The following is an 18,577-nucleotide window of genomic DNA, read 5'->3' on the forward strand; positions in this document are numbered from 1 at the left end:
TCCAGACCCCTCTTACACCCACGGTGATCCTTGAGCAAGCCAGCGGGACTGCCAACAACAGCCTGGACATCTTCACACCCACAATGGCCCTTGAGCAAGCCAGCGGGGGCCCTACGGACATCCAGGCCCCTCTTACACCCACAGTGGCCCCTGAGCAAGTATTTACTACTGTAAGTCCCAGCTGGCATCCTCTCTGACTCGTGGGGACAGAAAGGTTGGCATTCTGGGCCAGGAGCCTTTAAGGTCCTCTGTGCACACACACACACACACACACACACACACACACACACACACAACTTCAGCTCTGTTGTGAGATCTCGGGAAATTTCAGCTGGACGGGGGAGGGACAGCGGTAAAAGGGGTCAGGTTGTTGGGTTCTGTGCCAGTCCGCTACCACCTAACTTTGACTAGGAACTTTCCCAGAGATCAATGTCCCAAGGTGGGGAGGAAGGGTTTCAGGAGTCACTTCTGTGGCTGAGCAGGGCGGGAGGGTGCTGGTTGGTAAGGACTGCCATCACAGAAGCGACACCTCCCATACTGCAGCCCCATGACCCCTCTTCTGACGTACTTTGCAGGCGCCCACTGACGGCGAAGACTTGGTGGGCTCCACGGAGGAAGTAGAAGAGGAGGGGTCTGGAAGCACACTCCCCAGGGGGCCTCCACTCCCCACGCCCACAGTGATTCCTGAGAGGCACATCACTCTGGTAAGTGTCCTGGGGGTTTGGACTCAGCTGACAGATCTTTCAGTGTGGAGAAAAAGGCCACCCTGACCGTCTCAGGGTCAGTTCTCATCGTGGTTTGTAAAGACAGTATTTGGGGGTCCATGGCCTCATGAGCCCTAGGAGACTGCAGTTTGGGTAGGAAAAGGCAAAAAGTGAAGATAGAGGGACATTGCTTAGGTCTGCAATTGCCTTTGTCATTGCACAAAGGTTATCAGTGTGGTGGGGCATGAGCACCAAGTGTAGGCTCAGCAGGATCTATCGAGACATCGACATGAACAGTGTGTGGACCTGCCAGGGTCTCCCAGGTGAGGCCTGAGGCTGTGGGCTGCTGCTCCTGACCCTGAGCCAGCTTCTGATCTGCATAGGACAGTTGTGGAGTCGGTTCAGAAGATTTCAGAACAATCTCGGTGTGCACATGCGGTGGCCAGCTTAGGGACTGTCACTGACTCAGAGTCAGCCTGTGTGAGTCAGGGAGCGAACGGCACTTCAGGGGAAGATGGTTCTCGGGGAGAACCGCCTGCTGGTAACCCACCTCCTTGTGTCAGTTCCTAGAGTGGCACTCTGAAAGACACCACTCAAGGTTCAGCCATGTGACCCTTCAGCAGCAGTGCGGCAGTGGCCTGTGCTACGGGGTTGCAGAGGTCAGGAGAGCCCTCTGAGAAGCTCAAACGGCCCTCCCCCAAGAGCGTCTTCCAGTGACTAGCTGGTTTCCATGTGGCTTCCTTTCTCAGTGGTTAGAGTTGCCCTTGGCTTCTGTGGGATACATGAGCTCCATTCTAGGTGATAGCAATGGGGCATGATGAGACAGGGGTACCTGATGGCTGTTGCACTTTAAGAGACAGGGCTGGGGTGGCCCTGGGCCCTCTGGCCTGTGCAGCTCCTGCTGTCCAATGTTAGTTATCTCCTACATCCTCATATCAAGAGCATGATGTGGGGAAAGACAGAGCCTGACAGAGAGGCCGGAGATGAGGGACCACTTCCAGAAATGCCTTGATTGCGAGGGCTCCAGTCTCCCCATCATCACTGGCAAAGGAAAAAGAGTGAGAACTTTGGGTTCAAACCCCAGAGTACATTAGACACATCCAGGCAGCTCAAAGTCCACAGGGCTGGAATCTATTGATAACCTAGTGAGACTTGGGCTGGCACTCCCTGAGGTCTGTCCTCAAGGTGACTATCTCTGAGAGCCACCAGCTGCCTGAGATGCCCCAGCTCATCAAGCATTGTGACTCCCTAACACTGTCCCCCCAACCCTCTGCTCCTTACTCAACAGTCTGTGAAAAGTCACACCAGTGCTCCCTGGATGCCACATTGGGCACTGGCAGAGCCTGCTCTTTGCTGGAAACATTCTTATTGAAAACCTAGAAACATCGCAAAGGGACTCAGGGCAGCATGAGTACCTCCCATAATCACCAGCCTGTGCTCATCAGCCTTAGCTCTCCTCCCTCCTACCTCTCGGAGAAGCCTGGAAGATTGTTGGAAAATGCCGAACATCATGTCAATTAACAAGACCAATAGACTGACTGGTCCTTCAGGTTGTTTGTTTGTGTTTGTTTTTATTATGGTCACAATGTCATGTGTCTAGCAGAATTAACAGTAGCCTCTTTGTATTCTTGAGCACTCCGCTTGACTTTCTAATGCCTCTTGCTTGACTCTACATCTTCCTCAGTCTGTACATTATATGTGTTGTCATGGCATAAACTGATGACAGGGCTGCTCCATGGTATGGTTAAGGAGAAGGTTTTGTTGTGGATATGAAAGAGAGAGCAGCCAGAGACATTTGGGAGAGTCCAGAGCAGAGAGAGAAGGTAGTAGGGTGAGTATGGCCAGCAGGGCTTGCATGTGGCCAGGCTATCTGTGAGGGGAGCATAGCAGGAGATAGAAGAGAGAGAAAATGTAGTTAGAGGTAAAAGAAACAAAGAGAAAAAGACAGAGAAAGAAACAGAGAGAGAGAAAGAGACTGAGAGTGAGTGAGTGAGAAAACTGGAAGGAATGAATTTGGGGTAGGGGGAGAAGGTGGGAGGGAGTTTGAAATGTGTAACAGGAATGGGGCCAGCATGCACTTTGTCATTCTAACAGTCGCCACAGGTCTCCCTGTGTGTGTGTGTCTCGTGGAAATGGCTCCTTTTGTTAGAGAAAGCCAGCTTCACAAGTTTCCGAGGAGTGCTGGCTGTTATCATCAGAAATCCTCCTACCCAGGCTGAGCCCATTTCTGGGTATCTGGGCTGCCTTTTGGAATTTGGGGAACTGGAGTCTCTTTTGGACCATAAAAATTCATCTCTCAAGTGTCTTTTCATCTGTCTCTCACCTTCTTTTTAGAGAAACTGGGCCAATCATCCTTGTATCCTTGAGTTTTCTGTTCTGAGTAGTCAGGGCTGGTGGGGCCAGTCATACTGGTGGGTTGGCGGTGGGACTTAGTGCTTCTGGGAAACTCTGTCCACACATATTAGTAACCATAAAACTGCATATTAACAAGAAGTTAACCACCACACAATTGCAACCAGGAATTTGGTTTCAAGAATCCCCCTCAATGGAGATAGCCTGATACGTAAGAAAGGATTTGTTTACTAGGATGCTAACCTTAATATCTGTCCGTAGTAGAGGGAACTTGGGTCTTATTTAATTAGCTAGCAAAAGGAGACTAATTGAATTAAAGTCTATTCAAATAATGGAACATTAGATGTTATTACAATTATTCCCATTTGTACTCAGTGTTGGGGGAAATGCTTACCGTACCATGCTAAGTGAAAGAAGATGGCTATAAACTTGAGTGTGCTGTGTGGTCTTAACTGTTTAGAAATACATATGCTAGAAGAAAGCACCCTCTCTAAATGTCAGCAGTGCTGCTACAGAGCGATGGGACCATGGAGGTTCTTCACGTGTTCTGTTGCTTTTTGCTGTGGAACTTACAGCTTTTACAGTAGATTTTCTTTTACATTGGTGTTTGCTTTGTTTCTGTAGAGCTAAGGGTTGAACACAAATCCTTTGTACGTTGTACACCAGCTTTATACCACTGACCTATATTCCTAGCCCTTATAACAGAATTTTTTTAAAGTATTTTAATTAATTTATTTATTCAGGAGATGTGGCATGTACACACACATGAATAGAGGCCAAAATAGGGCATCAGCTGCCCTCCAAAATTCTTTAGTTATTCTTTTGAGGCAAGTTCTCTCCCTGAAACTGAGTGCCCCCCCTTCTCAACCAGACTTGAAGCCAACAAGCCCTATCAACCCTCCTGTCTCCACCCCACTCCCCAAACTACAGTTATGGGCATTTGCAGGATGTCCACATTGATAATGGGCACTGTCCATGACTGCAGCAACCAGTCTTGTGTGCTGAGACATCTCTCTAAGCCCACATTTTTTAATAAGTCTTTAAAAAGAGGATGGAGGGGCAGCTGTAAGGAGGAGGATGGAGAGAGAGGAGGAGGAAAAGGAGACACAGGAGGAAGACAAGCAGGAGGATAGGGATAGGTGAAGCAAAGCAAAGCGTGGCATCCTGGCATGCAAGTTGTGAAGACAGACCAGGGCCAAGCGCCTGTGCTATGAACAGAAATCGGTGCCCTGTTCCTGTGTAGAGGCCTTAACAGCACAGGTAGGATAGTCAAAAAAGCAGCTGCTCTGGAATATGCTCAGAATCATTTTGAATCCCAGAGGGGATACAGTTTAGGGGGCACAAGACAAGCCCGATTCTGCTGCTCACCTGCAACGGATGTCTTCCATGTGTCCTTGTTTCAGACTCCTGCAGCGGCCAAGGACCACCACTACCTCTTGGTTTGTTGTGAGATTCAATGAGTTCAGAGTGGAAAACTTTGCCTAGCACATGGTACCTGCTCTGTAAACTAGCCACACGCAGCTATTTATCACATGAGGCTCAGAGAAGGTTCAGGCACTGCTCATGGTCACACAGCTCCTGGAAGAAGGGATAACAGCATGGTCTTTGAGCTTTGTGCCTGTCTAGTTAGGTTTTTGTGCTGTCTAGAGCCAAGCCACCACCTTCAGACATGAGCCGGAAATTAATCAGCAAAGCCCACCGTGTTTAAAATGAAGTAATTCTATTGGCTGAGTCCTTTGTCCTCTGTGGACCTCAGTTTCCCTATCTGTTATAGAAGATCTTTCTGAATCACATGTTCTGCCCTTGGTTTTGTTCTTGGGAGGAGACTAATGAAGAAGAGGACTCTGGTCCCCGGTGGGCCTCGCGGCAGCTGGAGAACCTCAGGAGGTCTGTAGTCGGGGGGAACAGGGCTTACCTGTGGTGCAGCAGCCAGGATGAAGGGGTGCTAAGGCAAATGCTGCCTGAGACCCCCCCACACACTATAGAGGTAACAGTTTGTCTTCTGAGAGAACTGCTCAGACAAGTTATCCCCACATCCTGTGATTCTCCAGAGCTCCTGCCGTGGCCACAGGAGACAGCTTGGCTGCCCTTCTCCATTGCTGCTTTGGCCCTGGGTCTCTGCTTCAGCTCTCTTGGAGAGCAATCTCTAGGGAAGCCCGTGGGTGAGGGGTTCTCCTTGGTCTCCACCTCTGTCACTTCAGGGAACTTCAGAGGCAGCGGGGCTCTAAGGGCATGCAGGGAACCCTAAAAAGAAGCCCCACAGCACCTACATCTGGGGGTTCACTGTTGATGTCCCTCTCCACTCATATTGTGTTTGGCTCAGCCATTCTTTCAGCTGATTTGTCAAGACAGCCATTTCTCTGGAGGCTTTTTGATAGCTGAGATCTCATAGGTTCTCTTTTCTCCTTCTCCTCTCCTTCCTCCTCCTTCCCACCCCTGCCCCTTTCTCTTCCCCACACGGACAGTTCTGGCATCTAAAGACATTTTTTGAACAGCAGTTATGTCAGGATGGAGGAGCACCCTGGAGAAGCCCATGGTTTCAGGAAGGCAGGCAGGTCTGGGAGGCGTTAAGACCCAGAGAGGCTTGGGTGGTGTGGAATGAGCAGTTCACTGGTTCCAGATGCCAAGGCTCTGGCCTAGCCCAAACAAGGGCTGGGGAAATCCTCAGGCAACACCAGGGTTTGTGCAATGTGTGTCTGTATGGACAGCTTATCCGTGCCCTTTCTCTCACCAGTATGATTCGGGAACTAAGGGCCACCGAGCTCTGAGAACCAAGGGAGTAGTGGTTGCAGGGGGCAGGGTGACAGGGTATGCCTTGGGTCATCCTTGTAAAAGACCATGTCCTTCTTTAGTTTGGGTTCAGAGCTTACCAGTGAGCAGTTTCTACAGAGAGGAAGGGAGTGGTGGGAAGAGATGTCTCATTGATCCTGTGGACTTCTTTAGGGTGATGCTGTGGGGAGGGAGTCTTCCTGGACCCCACAGCCCCTACAGTTCCTTTAGTCAGTCCTCAGGCTTCCTCCATTCTGGAGTCCTGTAGGATTCAGCTCCATATTTCACTTATATGTCATATTTTCTGGACCCTGAGGGACCAAGAAGGATATCCCACCAGATCTGTTTCTTTCCCTGGGCTTCCTAACTCTAAGAATGATACCCCGTTTATCTGGTCACCAGGAAAAAAAAACACGAAGGTCCTCAATGAAACACCATGATCAATGCGACTTAAAAAAGAAGCGATTTAATTGGCGGCTGGCTTACAGTTTCAGGTTTTTCTATTATCATTGTGGTGAGAAGCATGGTGGCAGGCAGGCAGGCTTGGTGCCGAAGAAGATGAGAGCTTACATCCGATCCTCAAATTACAGGCCAAGAGGGATGGCAACTGGGTCTGGCATAGGCTTCTGAAACCTCAAAGCCCACCCCTAGTGACAGTCTCATTAACCAGGGACCAAGCATTCAAACCTCCACAACTCCCTCGTGATAGCCACAGGACAGTAACTCTCTACTCCTAGCTCTAACCTGCAACCCTGATCCTTCTTGGAACTCTCAGTCAGGGCTCAGCATATACACATTTAGTGATCAGATAAAGCCATGTCCAAGTCCTTACCTTCAGGATGGCTTCCCTCTGGAGGCCACCGAGAAACTAAGTCTGGAGAGAAAACAGAAAAGGTTGAAGGGAGGCTGAGACTGGCCACCTGCAGCTGGGGTGGCTGATGCAGGACTCAGCTGGAAAGGGGAACGGAGGAGAGCCAGAGGGAAGCCAGCCGTAGACTTAGTAAGACTCCAGAATATGGGAACACTTGGGCCGTCGTGGTTGTCTGTGGAGACTGGTGCCTGAAACCACATGTAGGAATTGCTGCTTTCTGCAGGTTGGAGTGGAGGCCGAGGGCTCTGGCCCCATATGGGGCGTGGATGGCTCTGGCTCTGGAGACATTCTGGGCAATGAGGATCTGTTGAGAGTGAGTATCAGGGGTGCTGGGGGCTGGTGTTGGGGGCCTGAGAGGGAAGGTTGAGGGGCCAGGGGGCAGGTGAAAGTAGACTGGTCCCTTGGGAAGTGTTGGCTGGAGTCTGTGGAGACCACCATACATTCCCCTCTACTTTGCCCATGTTTGGAATTTACCCCTCATTTTAAACTGGCGCGAACTTAGGTTTGTCTTGAGAACCCCTCTTCTCCACCTTCCTCCTCTCCCTGGAATCCCTTTCTTTCTCCTTCATAGCAAGTTGACCTTCACCTCCAACCATGTCTCTCATCCTACTCTTCTTTATTCATGAAAGAATTGCTCCGGGTTCTTCTTTGTTTGGATAGCATTTCGTACTCAGTTTCCAGTGTAAAATCTTCCGTGGCCCCCAACTCTTGGCCCATTCTTGGTGCCTGTGGCACATTTGGCCTGCCCAAGGCTAGGCTTTACCAGTCCTCTCTAAATTACCCAAGCGGGGTGTGGCTGTTTTTAGATGTAGCTGTTGCTCCATCCTTGGGCCCAACCTTCTCTCCAGCACTTCTCTTGAGCCCTCTGCTGCCCACTTAGCTGTCCCTGCCCACTACTCATGACCAGGACTTCCCTCTGGGCTCACTGGCATGAAAGCCCAGCGGATCTACCAGGAACACTGTGGGCTGGTGACAGACCAGCAGGAGGCTGAGGAAGCGATCCACCTTGGGAAGCATTTCAGGACAAGGCCAAACCCAGATTGTCTGCCTGCCTTTACGGTCAATTAGAAAGCTGAATTAGCCAGGGTTCCTCTGGGATCCCAGAGAAGTGGGAGAAATCATGGTATGATCTCCTTGGAAAGCCTTACAGTCAAATGTCAGCTCCTCTGCATCTCAACTGTGTGTGTGTGTGAGTGCTTGAGTCCTGTTGTCTCACTGAGCCTCAGTTTCTCCCTGTGCAAGGTGAGAACCCTCCAATCCTTCCTTATCGAATTGTTGCAAGGATGGGAAATAAGGTAAAAACCTTCATGCTTGGTGTATTTGCCCTCCCTTGTCACTTCTAACACGCTGTCTTTCAGGGTCCTCCGGGCCCCCCAGGCCCACCTGGACCACCTGGAATTCCAGGAAAGCCTGGAACTGATGTTTTCATGGGACCCCCTGGATCTCCTGGAGAGGATGGAGTTGCTGGTGAGCCAGGACCCCCGGTAAGCAACTGAAGCCTCCTCCCTCACTCCATGACTGTGGGCTTCCTTTCACATGCAGATTATAGACCCAGCACTACCCAAGGCTGGGACCAAATTTTCCCCCATCTAAGTCATTGCTGAGACTCCACAGAAGAGAGGCAAGAATATACTGTATGCACTGCCTTCTTGATTTATATGGGGGTGGGGGTGCAGGCTTATGGAGGTTTTGGAACCTACCACAGGATTCCAGAGTTAAGCCTGGTGTGGGAAAGCCGTGGAGACCATCTGGTCCTGCCCTGCTCCTGAGGTCCTCTAAGGCAGAGACATAACCAGGAGAACAGAGGATGCTTGTCTTTGGTCTTAGGGCACAAGCAGCTAGCCCTGTGCCCACTGGCCTAGAGTTCCCCAAACTTCCATCCTTCCTAGGTAGGGTTTGTGTGATTTTTAGCAGAGATGCTGTGAGCTGATTGTCACTGATGTTCCCCAGGGCCCCGAGGGACAGCCTGGACTTACTGGAGCCTCTGGACAGCCTGGAATGAAAGGAGAGAAGGTATGAGAGGCTCCAACACAGGGAGCCAGCCTGGATGCTCTCTGACCCCTAGCCTGAGTTTGTCTCCTCTGTTATTCCCTTTGGTCACCTCTGTTGGATACCCCACCATTTAAACTCAAAATTCTCTCATCTGTTTCTCCTTCCTGCTTCTGTGTGCCCTGGCATCAGTGAACGGTAGCAGTATCATCTACCCTGTGGCTTGTGGCCTGTGGCCAGTGTCCAAAGCTCTTTCCCAGCTCCCTCTTCTCTTCTTTCCTTCTCTGTCGCCGTTGGCCAGTTATCAAGACTTCCATATCTATGTCCTTTCTGTGCATTCTGATCATCTCTTCCTGCCCACCCTGTAACACTAGGACACTCACTGAGGTCCTCTTCTCCTATGGTCACCTCCACCTGTGCCTGTCCACCTTCATGTAGCTCACCAGCTCCTGAGGAAATTCCAACTGCTGCCTGTTGGGCAAAGTCCCAATTTAGTCCTTCTTGGTTGGGACCAGCTGTCTCTGTAGCTCATAGCCCATTGCTCACTGGTACAGCTCTGACCAACAAGCCAGTTGCTGCAAGATCCGCTCTGCCAGCTTCTAAGCCTCAGAATGTGGGATCTCCCTTGTCTGGAATGCCATTTCTTTTCGTCATCAAGTTCAGATACAGTGAACATTGTTTATCCTAAGGGTTATGTTACTGACTCCTTCCCACACATACATTTTGTTTTCTTTCCTTGTATATATACATACATACATACATACATACATACATACATACATACATACATACATATCTATTTGGCTTCTAAATCAAACACAATAAAAGATTAACTACAATAACTAATGATACAATCATAACAATATGCTATAATAAAATTACTAGCATCACTACTCTCTACTTTGGAGCCATTATTAAGTAAAACAAGGGGTAATGAATGGGTGAATAATACTATGCAATAGATCAGACAACCATGATGACAGCTAAGTTACTGGTGGTAGGGAATGTATACAACACGGATAAGCTAGAGCAAAGGATTGCTTATATCCTAGGTAGGATGGAGCAGGAAGTTGTAAAACCTCGTGGTGCTGTTCAGAATGGTGTGTGATTTAAAACTTGTGAATTGCTTGTTTACAGAATTTTCCACTTAATAATTTCAGCCTGTGGCTAACTGGATAGCTGAACCACAGAGAGTGGAACTGCGGGTAACATGAGGGGGATACTGAATGTCCTCCTCCCACTCTTTCATTTGGATTTAGTCCTTTGTTTGGGGTTTGCTGAGACAGGGCCATGCTACGTAGCTGGGTTTACCCCGACCTTGTGATCTTGTGATCCCTCCGCCGAACATCTAGTGCTAGAATTACAGATGTGTTCCGTCATGCCTGACTTCTCTCAACTCTTCCAGCACCTCTTTTTCTTCCTCTTTCTGTGACCACAGAGTTCGTGTCACTCTCATTCTTAGCCAAAGGCACAGAAGGTGCTAGCCTACCTGCCTAACCTGCACCCTTATCTACCACAGAGTGGGAATGTCCTTCCAACCTTCCCGCCTCTCTTAGTCTTTGATGAATAGTGAAATATTCTCCAAACACCGCTTGAGGTTACCATTTCTAGTTAGCCCGCCTTTAGTCTTTCTTGGCAAGTCTGTTTACCTACTGTCTATGCTGGCGCTCTCGGGGGAAGGCCATTCATGCCCTTGCAGCCTTCCCAGACATAATGAAGGCAAGCTTCTTTCCATAAAGAGAGATAATAAATAAAAACAAGACACTTTGCACTAGTGGTATGCTAATGGGGTTTCAAGGGACCCACCGAAGAGCAGGCTGGGGCCCTGTGTATCACACCCCTGAACATGTTTAAAGCACTTCCTGCCAGGACACTCTCACTGAATCAAATCCCCTGAGTCCGCTTGGCTGAAAGAGTAACCTGATTCTTGTTGCAAGTGAATTTCTCAGAAAAAGAAACAACTGTGAGATCTCGGGGAACTTGTTTTATTCAAACCAACAGTTTTGTAAGAAATCTAGGTCTGCAGGAAGCCCCACCAACCCACACTCACCTTGCCTGCTTCCACAGACCGGCGGCTAAACCTCCCACACTGTCTGTACTTGAAGACACCCCTGACGCCCCTGCTGGCTTCAGCTGGCTCAGCAGAGGCGCAGGGAGGCCCTGGATAATTGCTGGAGATCCACCTTGCTGGCTTATTCCTGGGATTTGCTAAGAGGCCCACTGTCATACTGAGCACATGAGAAAGAAGCCTTTTCCTTAAGCAAAAGCAGATTCTAGAAGGACTTAGACATTTGCATTTGGGGAGTTGAAGGGAAACCAAACAGCCTGGAACACTGTCACATAAATGTGACTTCATTTCATGAAAGAAATGACTGTCTTGGGGCCCTTATAAGATGTTAGGTCCGATGATACATTTGACCCCTGACTCCTGCCACACTGTCTGTCTTTGGCCCACACATCCTTATTGACAGCGCCTAGACAGCACCTCCCACGGCTGGATACGCTGAGTTGTAGGAAGTCTTTTCTCATGCAATGAGCCAGACACACAGAAGAGCCCTGGCAATTATCCAAATTGGGGGACAGGTCCCATGCTACTCACACTGACTCAACCTCCTAAAGATGACCTTGAATTCTAATCCTCCTGGCTCTAATCCTCCAGCCTTTCCCTCCCAAATGCCAGAATTAACACATGTGCACAACCGTACAGGGCTCAAAGTGAGGTACCCTTCTGCCACACATAATGAACAAGACTCAATATAGTCATTCAATATACCTACTCAACATATTGTCTGGAAAATTTAATGCACTTATATACAACCATTATTGTCAAACATGAACCTGTCAGCAAAGTGTAGATAGCCTTTAAGAGCTCATCTAGAAGATTATTTATGGTGTTTAGCACAAATAGAAGTATCTTTTATTTTCCCCACATTAAATTGAACAGCTAATCCTGACACCTTTATCCCAGGAGCAAAGAGGTGGGAACGGCCTATTTTCCCAGCTGCAGAGCACATCTGTTAGGGAAGCTGAGGAGCCTGCTAGAGAGCAGGATCCTTGGACTTGACTCCTCTTTGCATTGCAGCTTTGGCCTCCAGTTCTGCCAGGAACGAGGGCATGAAGTGTTCAGGATCCAGGGCATTCATGATATTCCTCAGCCTTAGAAGGTTCTGAGACACCCATACAGGAAAGAGTCTGTGCTCTGAAGTTTTCTCAACTGCGCAGAACCTTGAGCTCCCAAGAGCTGTCTTTGAGTAACCTCACTGGGCTGGAAATGTCAATGTAGACACAGCTTTTGTCTTTCCCATAAGTTAGAAGAGAATTGGATGGCATCGTCACCGCTGTCCTTTTTCTTAGCTATCCCAAACTGCTTTGGAACGCGGCTCATGTGACATCAGGGTACCCTTGAAGACTTTTTGAGCATTGAGCTGATTTTGCTAGAATCCAGAAGTTGGCTGCACCTGAAGTCCAGCACATCACAGTACTGGCTTGGCTTCTCATCTTTTCTCTTTCATTATCAGTTGGCTTTGGCACAGCATTTGTGTGACTGGTTTCCACAAAACCAACGAGACTGCAGTAGGGAATACTGAGCTGAAATTATTGTTACTACCAAGCCTGTGAGTGAACCCAGGGGACTACCCTACAAGGACCCCAGCAGGAAAAAAAAAAGAAAGAAAGAAACAACCCATGTATCTGTTGTCTTCTTCCATGTTCCTGTATGTAGACATCTTATAATGCCCTTGATGGTTCAGTTTACCACAATGAGCCAAAATTTCTACAGAATTCTGCTAACCTTCTTGTTGCTATGAGAAAAGGTGGAAGGATTTGCTTTGGCTTTCAGATTCAGAGATTTCAGCTTATGGTAGGAGCCCATCGTGGGGCAGGAGGCAGGGGTCAGAGGCTCAGGCCACCACAGTGAGAGTCTGTGGAGGGGCAGTCACAGCAGCTCATGTTGGCCAGGAAGCAGAATGCATGCCTGAGCTAGAAGCTCTCCTTTCTCCAATTTTATTCCACGTGGACACCCCAGTCTATGGGACATACCATTCAGATTCAGGGTGGGGTCTCATTCCTAAGTTAATCCTCTCTGGAAACACCACAGGGATGCCCAGAAGGGAGTTTGACTGGTCTTGGCACTCTCAGGCCAATCAAGCTGATAGTTAAAATTTATCATCACAGATTCTAAACTACAGGACGTGGTGGCTCACACCTTTAATACTAGCTGTGGAGGTAGAAGCAGGAGAATCTCTAAGAATGTGAGACCAGCCTGGTCCACATAGTGAGTTCCAGGCCATCCAGGGCTACATAGTGAGAGCTTGTCTCAAGGTAAAAATGTTTTTTTTTTTAATTCTAAATTATGATCTTATGACACACAGCATTGTTGTGACTCATAGAGTCACACTGTAGAGTTGATCTTTCTACAGTTTTCCACTTGTAACCACATAGCTCTATTAGTTGGAATTCCAAGAAAGTGCCTCGGCTTGATACAAACACACACACACACACACACACACACACACAGAGAGAGAGAGAGAGAGAGAGAGAGAGAGAGAGAGAAGTGGTGTATGTTATTGTCCCATTTCCGAAGTGCAGAGTATTTCCTGAACTACTAATTACAGTTCTCAGTTTTCACCCTACTCATTCATAACATTTCCAGTAAGGTAGCCCTTCCATCTCCTGGCTAATGTGCTTATGTTCCAAACTGATGGCCACCATTCCTGTGAGCCAGTGGACTGGATGGACCCAGGCCCTACCTTGTTCAAGCAGAGTAAAATAATCAGAGAAGGATCAGGGACTATTGTGGCTTCTAGAACATTCCTCTTAATCTGCTACAAGATGCACTTGGCTTAAATGAACTTGGGAAAGCAATTGGAAATACTGCAGTTTTCCACTTTGTGATAATAATTCTCTTTAATGGGAGCAATTGAAAGCATAGGTGAATGTTTTCAGAGATGAGGTAACATGAGGTATGATTCACAGGAGCCCTGTTGGTGGCTTGATGTATGGCTGGAAACAGTTACATTTCTTTTCTTTTCCTCTTTCATGATTCAGGTTTATTACCTGCATTCAGTTTTTTTTTAATTAAATTTTTTTATTTTTTATTTATTACAATTTATTCACTTTGTATCTCAGGTGTAGCCCCTCCCTCATCCCTTCTCATGCCCTTCCCCCAGTCCACTGACAGCGAAAGTCCTCCTTTCCTTGCATCTGACCCTAGCTTATCAGGTCTCATCAGGGCTGGCTGCATTGTCTTCCTCTGTGGCCTGGTAAGACCCAGAAATAAACCCACACACCTGATGGACACCTGAATTTTTTTTTACAAAGATGCCAAAACCATACAATGGAAAAAAAAAGATAGCATCTTCAACAAATGGTGTTGGTCTAACTGGATGTCTATACATAGAAAAATACAAACAGATCCTTACTTATCACCCTGCACAAAACTAAAGTTCAAGTGGATCAAAGGCCTCAACATAAAACCAGACACACTAAACCTGTTAGAAGAAAAAGTGGGGAAAGAGCCTTGAACTCGTTGGCACAGGAGACAACTTTCTGAACAGAACACCAACAGCACAGGCTCTAAGAGCAACAATCAATAAGCGGGACCTCATGAAACTGAAGCAAAGGACACTGTCATCAACAAAATGACAGCTTACAGGCTGGGAAAGAATCTTCACCAACCTTTTATCTGACAGAGGGCTAATAAATCCAGAATATAGAAAGAACTCAAGAAGTTAAACAGCAGCAAACCAAGTAATCCAATTAAAAAGTGGGGCACAGAGCTAAACAAGAGAATTCTCAATAGATACTTAAGAAGGGATTAAAGTTGGGGAGGAAGAGGTATGCGAATCTCTGTGAGTTTGAGGCCAGCCAGGTCTACAAAGTGAGTTCAGGACAGCCAGGGCTACACAGAGAGACCCTGTCTCAGAGAGAGAGAGAGAGAGAGAGAGAGAGAGAAGGGACTGAAGTAGGCAGTGTACAATGTGTAACTGCTCCTGCCCAAGAGGAACAAAAATAAGAAACTTCAGCCTTCACGTTTAGCAGCTAAATTGGAACTCAGTAACTTGGGACACATTTCTACCCCGGGTAGAAGGTCTCACAAAATTGCTCAGTTTACCCCTGTTGGCCATTGGTGGCCGTGACTACTTCCCCTGCTTCGTGGCTGAGTGTTCTGTTTCCTTCTGCCTCCCCAAAGAGCCAGGACACGCTTGGTGCCTCCTGGTTTAGGGGTCATCTGAGCTTCTTCAGGACTGCCCAGGACCAACTACAGAGAGTTCTGAGCCCGGTATACTCCATTCTGATAACTCAGTACACTCCAGCATGCTCTCCCTGCCCTGGGAGTCTGGTGATTCCTCCAACAGGGCCCAACTCTTTTGCTGCAGTCACCCTCCCTGACCCCATCCTTAAAACAAGGACGGAGCAGGGTCTCTCAGTCAAGGCCCTCTTTCCTCCATGCTCCACACACACCAGGCACTTGCCATCCTCCAGCACTGCTGGACAGCCCTCAGAAGCAGACAGCTGAGCCTTCGCTGAGCAGAGAGGGAGGATGGCTGCCTGTGGGCCTATGGGTGGTTTGTCTTCATGCTGGTCTATCCAGAGATGCTCTCACCTCTGTTTACCTGAAGCTTTTGTTTAGGCACCTCCACGAAGCCTTCCCAGAGCCAGCTGGAGGGAACCTGAATGATGATTCAATCCCTGGCTTTAGACCTGTGTCTTGGCAGAGCCTTAGGAGCAGGAAGTGTGTTGGGATAGGATGCTCAGAGGGGAAGACAGGGCTATTCTGCCTCAGGCAGTCTTTTGAGTGACTTTGTAGTTATAGAAGTAGTCAAGCCATACACCTCTCATTGCTTCCTGCGCCCTGTGTTTTCTCCTCAACTATTCTGGTGGATCAGATCCCTGTAGTGTTTTCAAAGCAGGTCTGCACGTGGCAAAGTTTCTAGATTTTAGCTGTTTAAAATCTTCTCTTAGTCTGGTGTGGGGAACACATGCCTTTAATTCTAGCACTCAGGAGGCAGAGGTGGGTGAGCTCTATGTGTTTGAGGCCAGCCTGGTCTAGACAGGGATTCCAGACCGTACATAATCATATCCTGTCTTATTTGACTGCATATGCTGTTCTAGGTTTGAAACCATTTGCTCCTGAGATTTGCAGATAATCTCTGCTGTTAGGATGAACTCAGATTTCACTCCCAGTCTCAGCCTAGCTAAAGCCATCTGGCTTTTCCCTTTGGTGGATTTTAGGAGTCACTTTTCTTTGTGTGGTGTATTGAAGTCACCCATGCGCTATCACTGGATACAGAGACCTCTGGGTTGTGGCGCCTTTGGTTTTTGTTTTTCCAGACATGTTCAGTGGAACCTCTCAGCTTTCGGCCAAGGTCAAGTGGAGGAATGCCCAGTTACTGTTGCTCACATGCTGCTTTCTCTTTGTCTTTATTCTCTATTCTATTTGATCAGTTAGTGGAACTCCTGGTTGTCCTCTGAGCTCCATTAGGTCTTTTATTCTTTTGTGCTGCTTTTTTAATCAGTTCTGTAGCCTGGTCTTTGGTCTTTTCTATTAATTTTCTCTTCAGGGGATGTCTCTTCTTAGCCCCATAGAGTTCCTCATTTTCAACCATGATTTGTTTTTATGTCCATGACTCCTAATTGGTTCTTTTTCATAACCACTGTTCTCATCTCATAATAGTTTGTTCTTGTTTTCCCTTTTCTCTCTGAAAGTATTGAAGTTCTTATTGCATTGTTTTCTTTGTTCTATTGTTGCTTTCAAATTTTGGTGTCTCATTTTAGTTTTCAGGCTTCTGTTGGCATAGACCATTGAGAAAGTGGGCAGTGGTTTGTGAGTGTCTCAATGGAATGGAAAGAGTAGAATGTCCATCAGACATGGTACCTCAAAAATCGATCTCACTTTTGGTGCCCACAGACCTTCTAGGCTTCCAGGGCCCTGTCTTCTCTTTGCTCCTGAAAGTAGCTCTTACTGTTCTTGTGGCATTACAGTACCCACAGGTTCCTGGCAAGACTGGGCCTAGAAATGAGGGAACTGGTCAGGGTTGGATGGCTGTCCTAGTATAGAAACTCAACCTGTTTCCCTGTTAGATCCTCCTGGGGCATCCCCACTTCCTGCTTCCTTCAGGGTCCCCCCAAGTTGCTCCCTCCTGTGTCCCCAGCCCCCACATGTGCTCTTGCTTTCTCCACCACCATGCAGGGCATTTCCATCTCCGTGGTTCCTATCTGTGGCTGAGGCCTTCTCAGCTTCCTCTCTGTTTCAGTATGGTATTCCTATCTATTTCAGGCCAGGTGACTCCTGTTTCATTTGAGGATGGCTACTATGGACTCACCACCCATCCATCCTATGGGTGATGTAGGTTACTGCTATGGATTCGATCTAGCCCAGGAAAGGGGCAAAGAGAGACACAGTAGTCTTCGGTGGTTGGCACATCATAATCAATGTTACAGCCTCTATGTGGCCATGTGATGGCTGGACTGTCTCTCACAGTGTCTGAGGTTCAGGTCCAGTTGCCTAGCTCCATAGTTTGCGTCTGGGCCATGGTGAAGCAGAATCATGGCAGCAAGATAGCATGGCATAACAAAGCTGAGAACTCTTGGCAGCAGAGAGTGGTGAGGTGTGGATGCTGTCCTAGCTGGCTCCCTGTTTCTTCCAGCTTAGCCTGTGTGCCCCCAGCCTATGGAATGGTGCTACCCACATTCATTGTGGGTCTTCCCCTTTTAGTTGATGCTCTCTAGAGACTTCCCAGCAGACACATCCAGAAGCGTGCCTTACAGTGCTTCTCAGCCCAACCAAGCTGATAACCAGAATGAACCACTACCCCTTCCCTTGGTTTAAAGTTGGAAGAGCTCTTTACCTCTGTCATGGCAGGGGCGGGGCAGGGACAGCTGCCTGGGTGTGTGTCTCCGAGAGACTGCTTTGATCTCTTGAGTTTTATGCCAACTGCTTTAGTTTAATCTTAAGGAGGAGGGGTTGGTTAATTATTGAGGAATGGGTTTCTCAAGGTTTGGGCCTGACTTGTTCAGTAGACTGATACCTACGGTAATGTGCTCAGCCTGGAGACACCAGCCAAACCCAGACAGAATGATCCTGTTGAATCCTGTTATTCACATGTCTGTATTTCTACATTTTTCTTTGAGCAAGCCCAGTGCGATGCATCCTAATTGGTCCCTGTGTTCATGTGTTTCAGGGAGCAAGAGGGCCTAACGGCTCAGTTGGCGAGAAGGTAATTGAGCGTAGCTCTTCCCTCCCCCACTTTCCTTTGCTATCAGTGTCCCTCCCGGGCTGGCAGAGTGAACCCATAAATGTCACGGAGCAAAGAGAAGCCCTCCCTAGAGCAGTGGCTCAGGGAAGATAACGCCAGCTGGAATGGTGCGGAGTGAACCCCTCACTGTCCCCCCTTCCTCCCTCCACTAGTGAGCACGGCAGCCAAGGGAAATGTCAATTAGTGAGACAGCTGTTCTGTGCCATCAAGCAGTGCCCATCAGAGAGTTTCCAAACCTAATTAGCTTCAAAGAGCCGTGTTCTGACTCAGGTGTGCATGCTGCTCCTTCCGGGGGGAATGACAGTAGGTAACTATCCCCGTCTTTTTACAGGGTGATCCCGGCAGCCGTGGCTTACCAGGGCCCCCAGGAAAAAATGGACAAGTTGGAACTCCTGGTGTCATGGGACCACCGGGGCCTCCTGGACCCCCGGGGCCCCCAGGCCCAGGATGTACAACAGAACTTGGATTTGAGGTACCTTTGCCCTTTCTGTGGCCGAGGAATGTTGGATAGTAAGGACCATAGGAAGCCACAGCACACTGGATGCTGACCCCAGGGTAGAGGTTTTAGGGAGTCACCTGTGAGTCTCTACTCCCCAGCATCCCACAGGGGCAAGCAGGGGCCTGGCAGTGAGCAC

The 18,577-nt window shown here is 48.4% G+C and overlaps 1 protein-coding gene across 1 annotated transcript in view; it reads left to right on the forward strand.

The window, feature by feature from the left end:
- The window catches only part of Col15a1 (collagen type XV alpha 1 chain), a 104,627-nt gene that overhangs the window by 50,751 nt on the left and 35,299 nt on the right, over nucleotides 1–18,577 (forward strand). Inside the window, exons 11-17 of the mRNA XM_055605378.1 lie at nucleotides 68–170; nucleotides 576–704; nucleotides 6,920–7,009; nucleotides 8,055–8,180; nucleotides 8,647–8,709; nucleotides 17,868–17,903; nucleotides 18,274–18,414. Coding sequence (XP_055461353.1) covers nucleotides 68–170; nucleotides 576–704; nucleotides 6,920–7,009; nucleotides 8,055–8,180; nucleotides 8,647–8,709; nucleotides 17,868–17,903; nucleotides 18,274–18,414 — 688 coding nt within the window. The remainder of the gene's footprint in view (nucleotides 1–67; nucleotides 171–575; nucleotides 705–6,919; nucleotides 7,010–8,054; nucleotides 8,181–8,646; nucleotides 8,710–17,867; nucleotides 17,904–18,273; nucleotides 18,415–18,577) is intronic.

This window comes from Psammomys obesus, unplaced genomic scaffold (genome assembly GCF_907164565.1).
Source record: "Psammomys obesus unplaced genomic scaffold, mPsaObe1.curated_primary_1811, whole genome shotgun sequence".
NCBI classification, from domain to species: domain Eukaryota; kingdom Metazoa; phylum Chordata; class Mammalia; order Rodentia; family Muridae; genus Psammomys; species Psammomys obesus.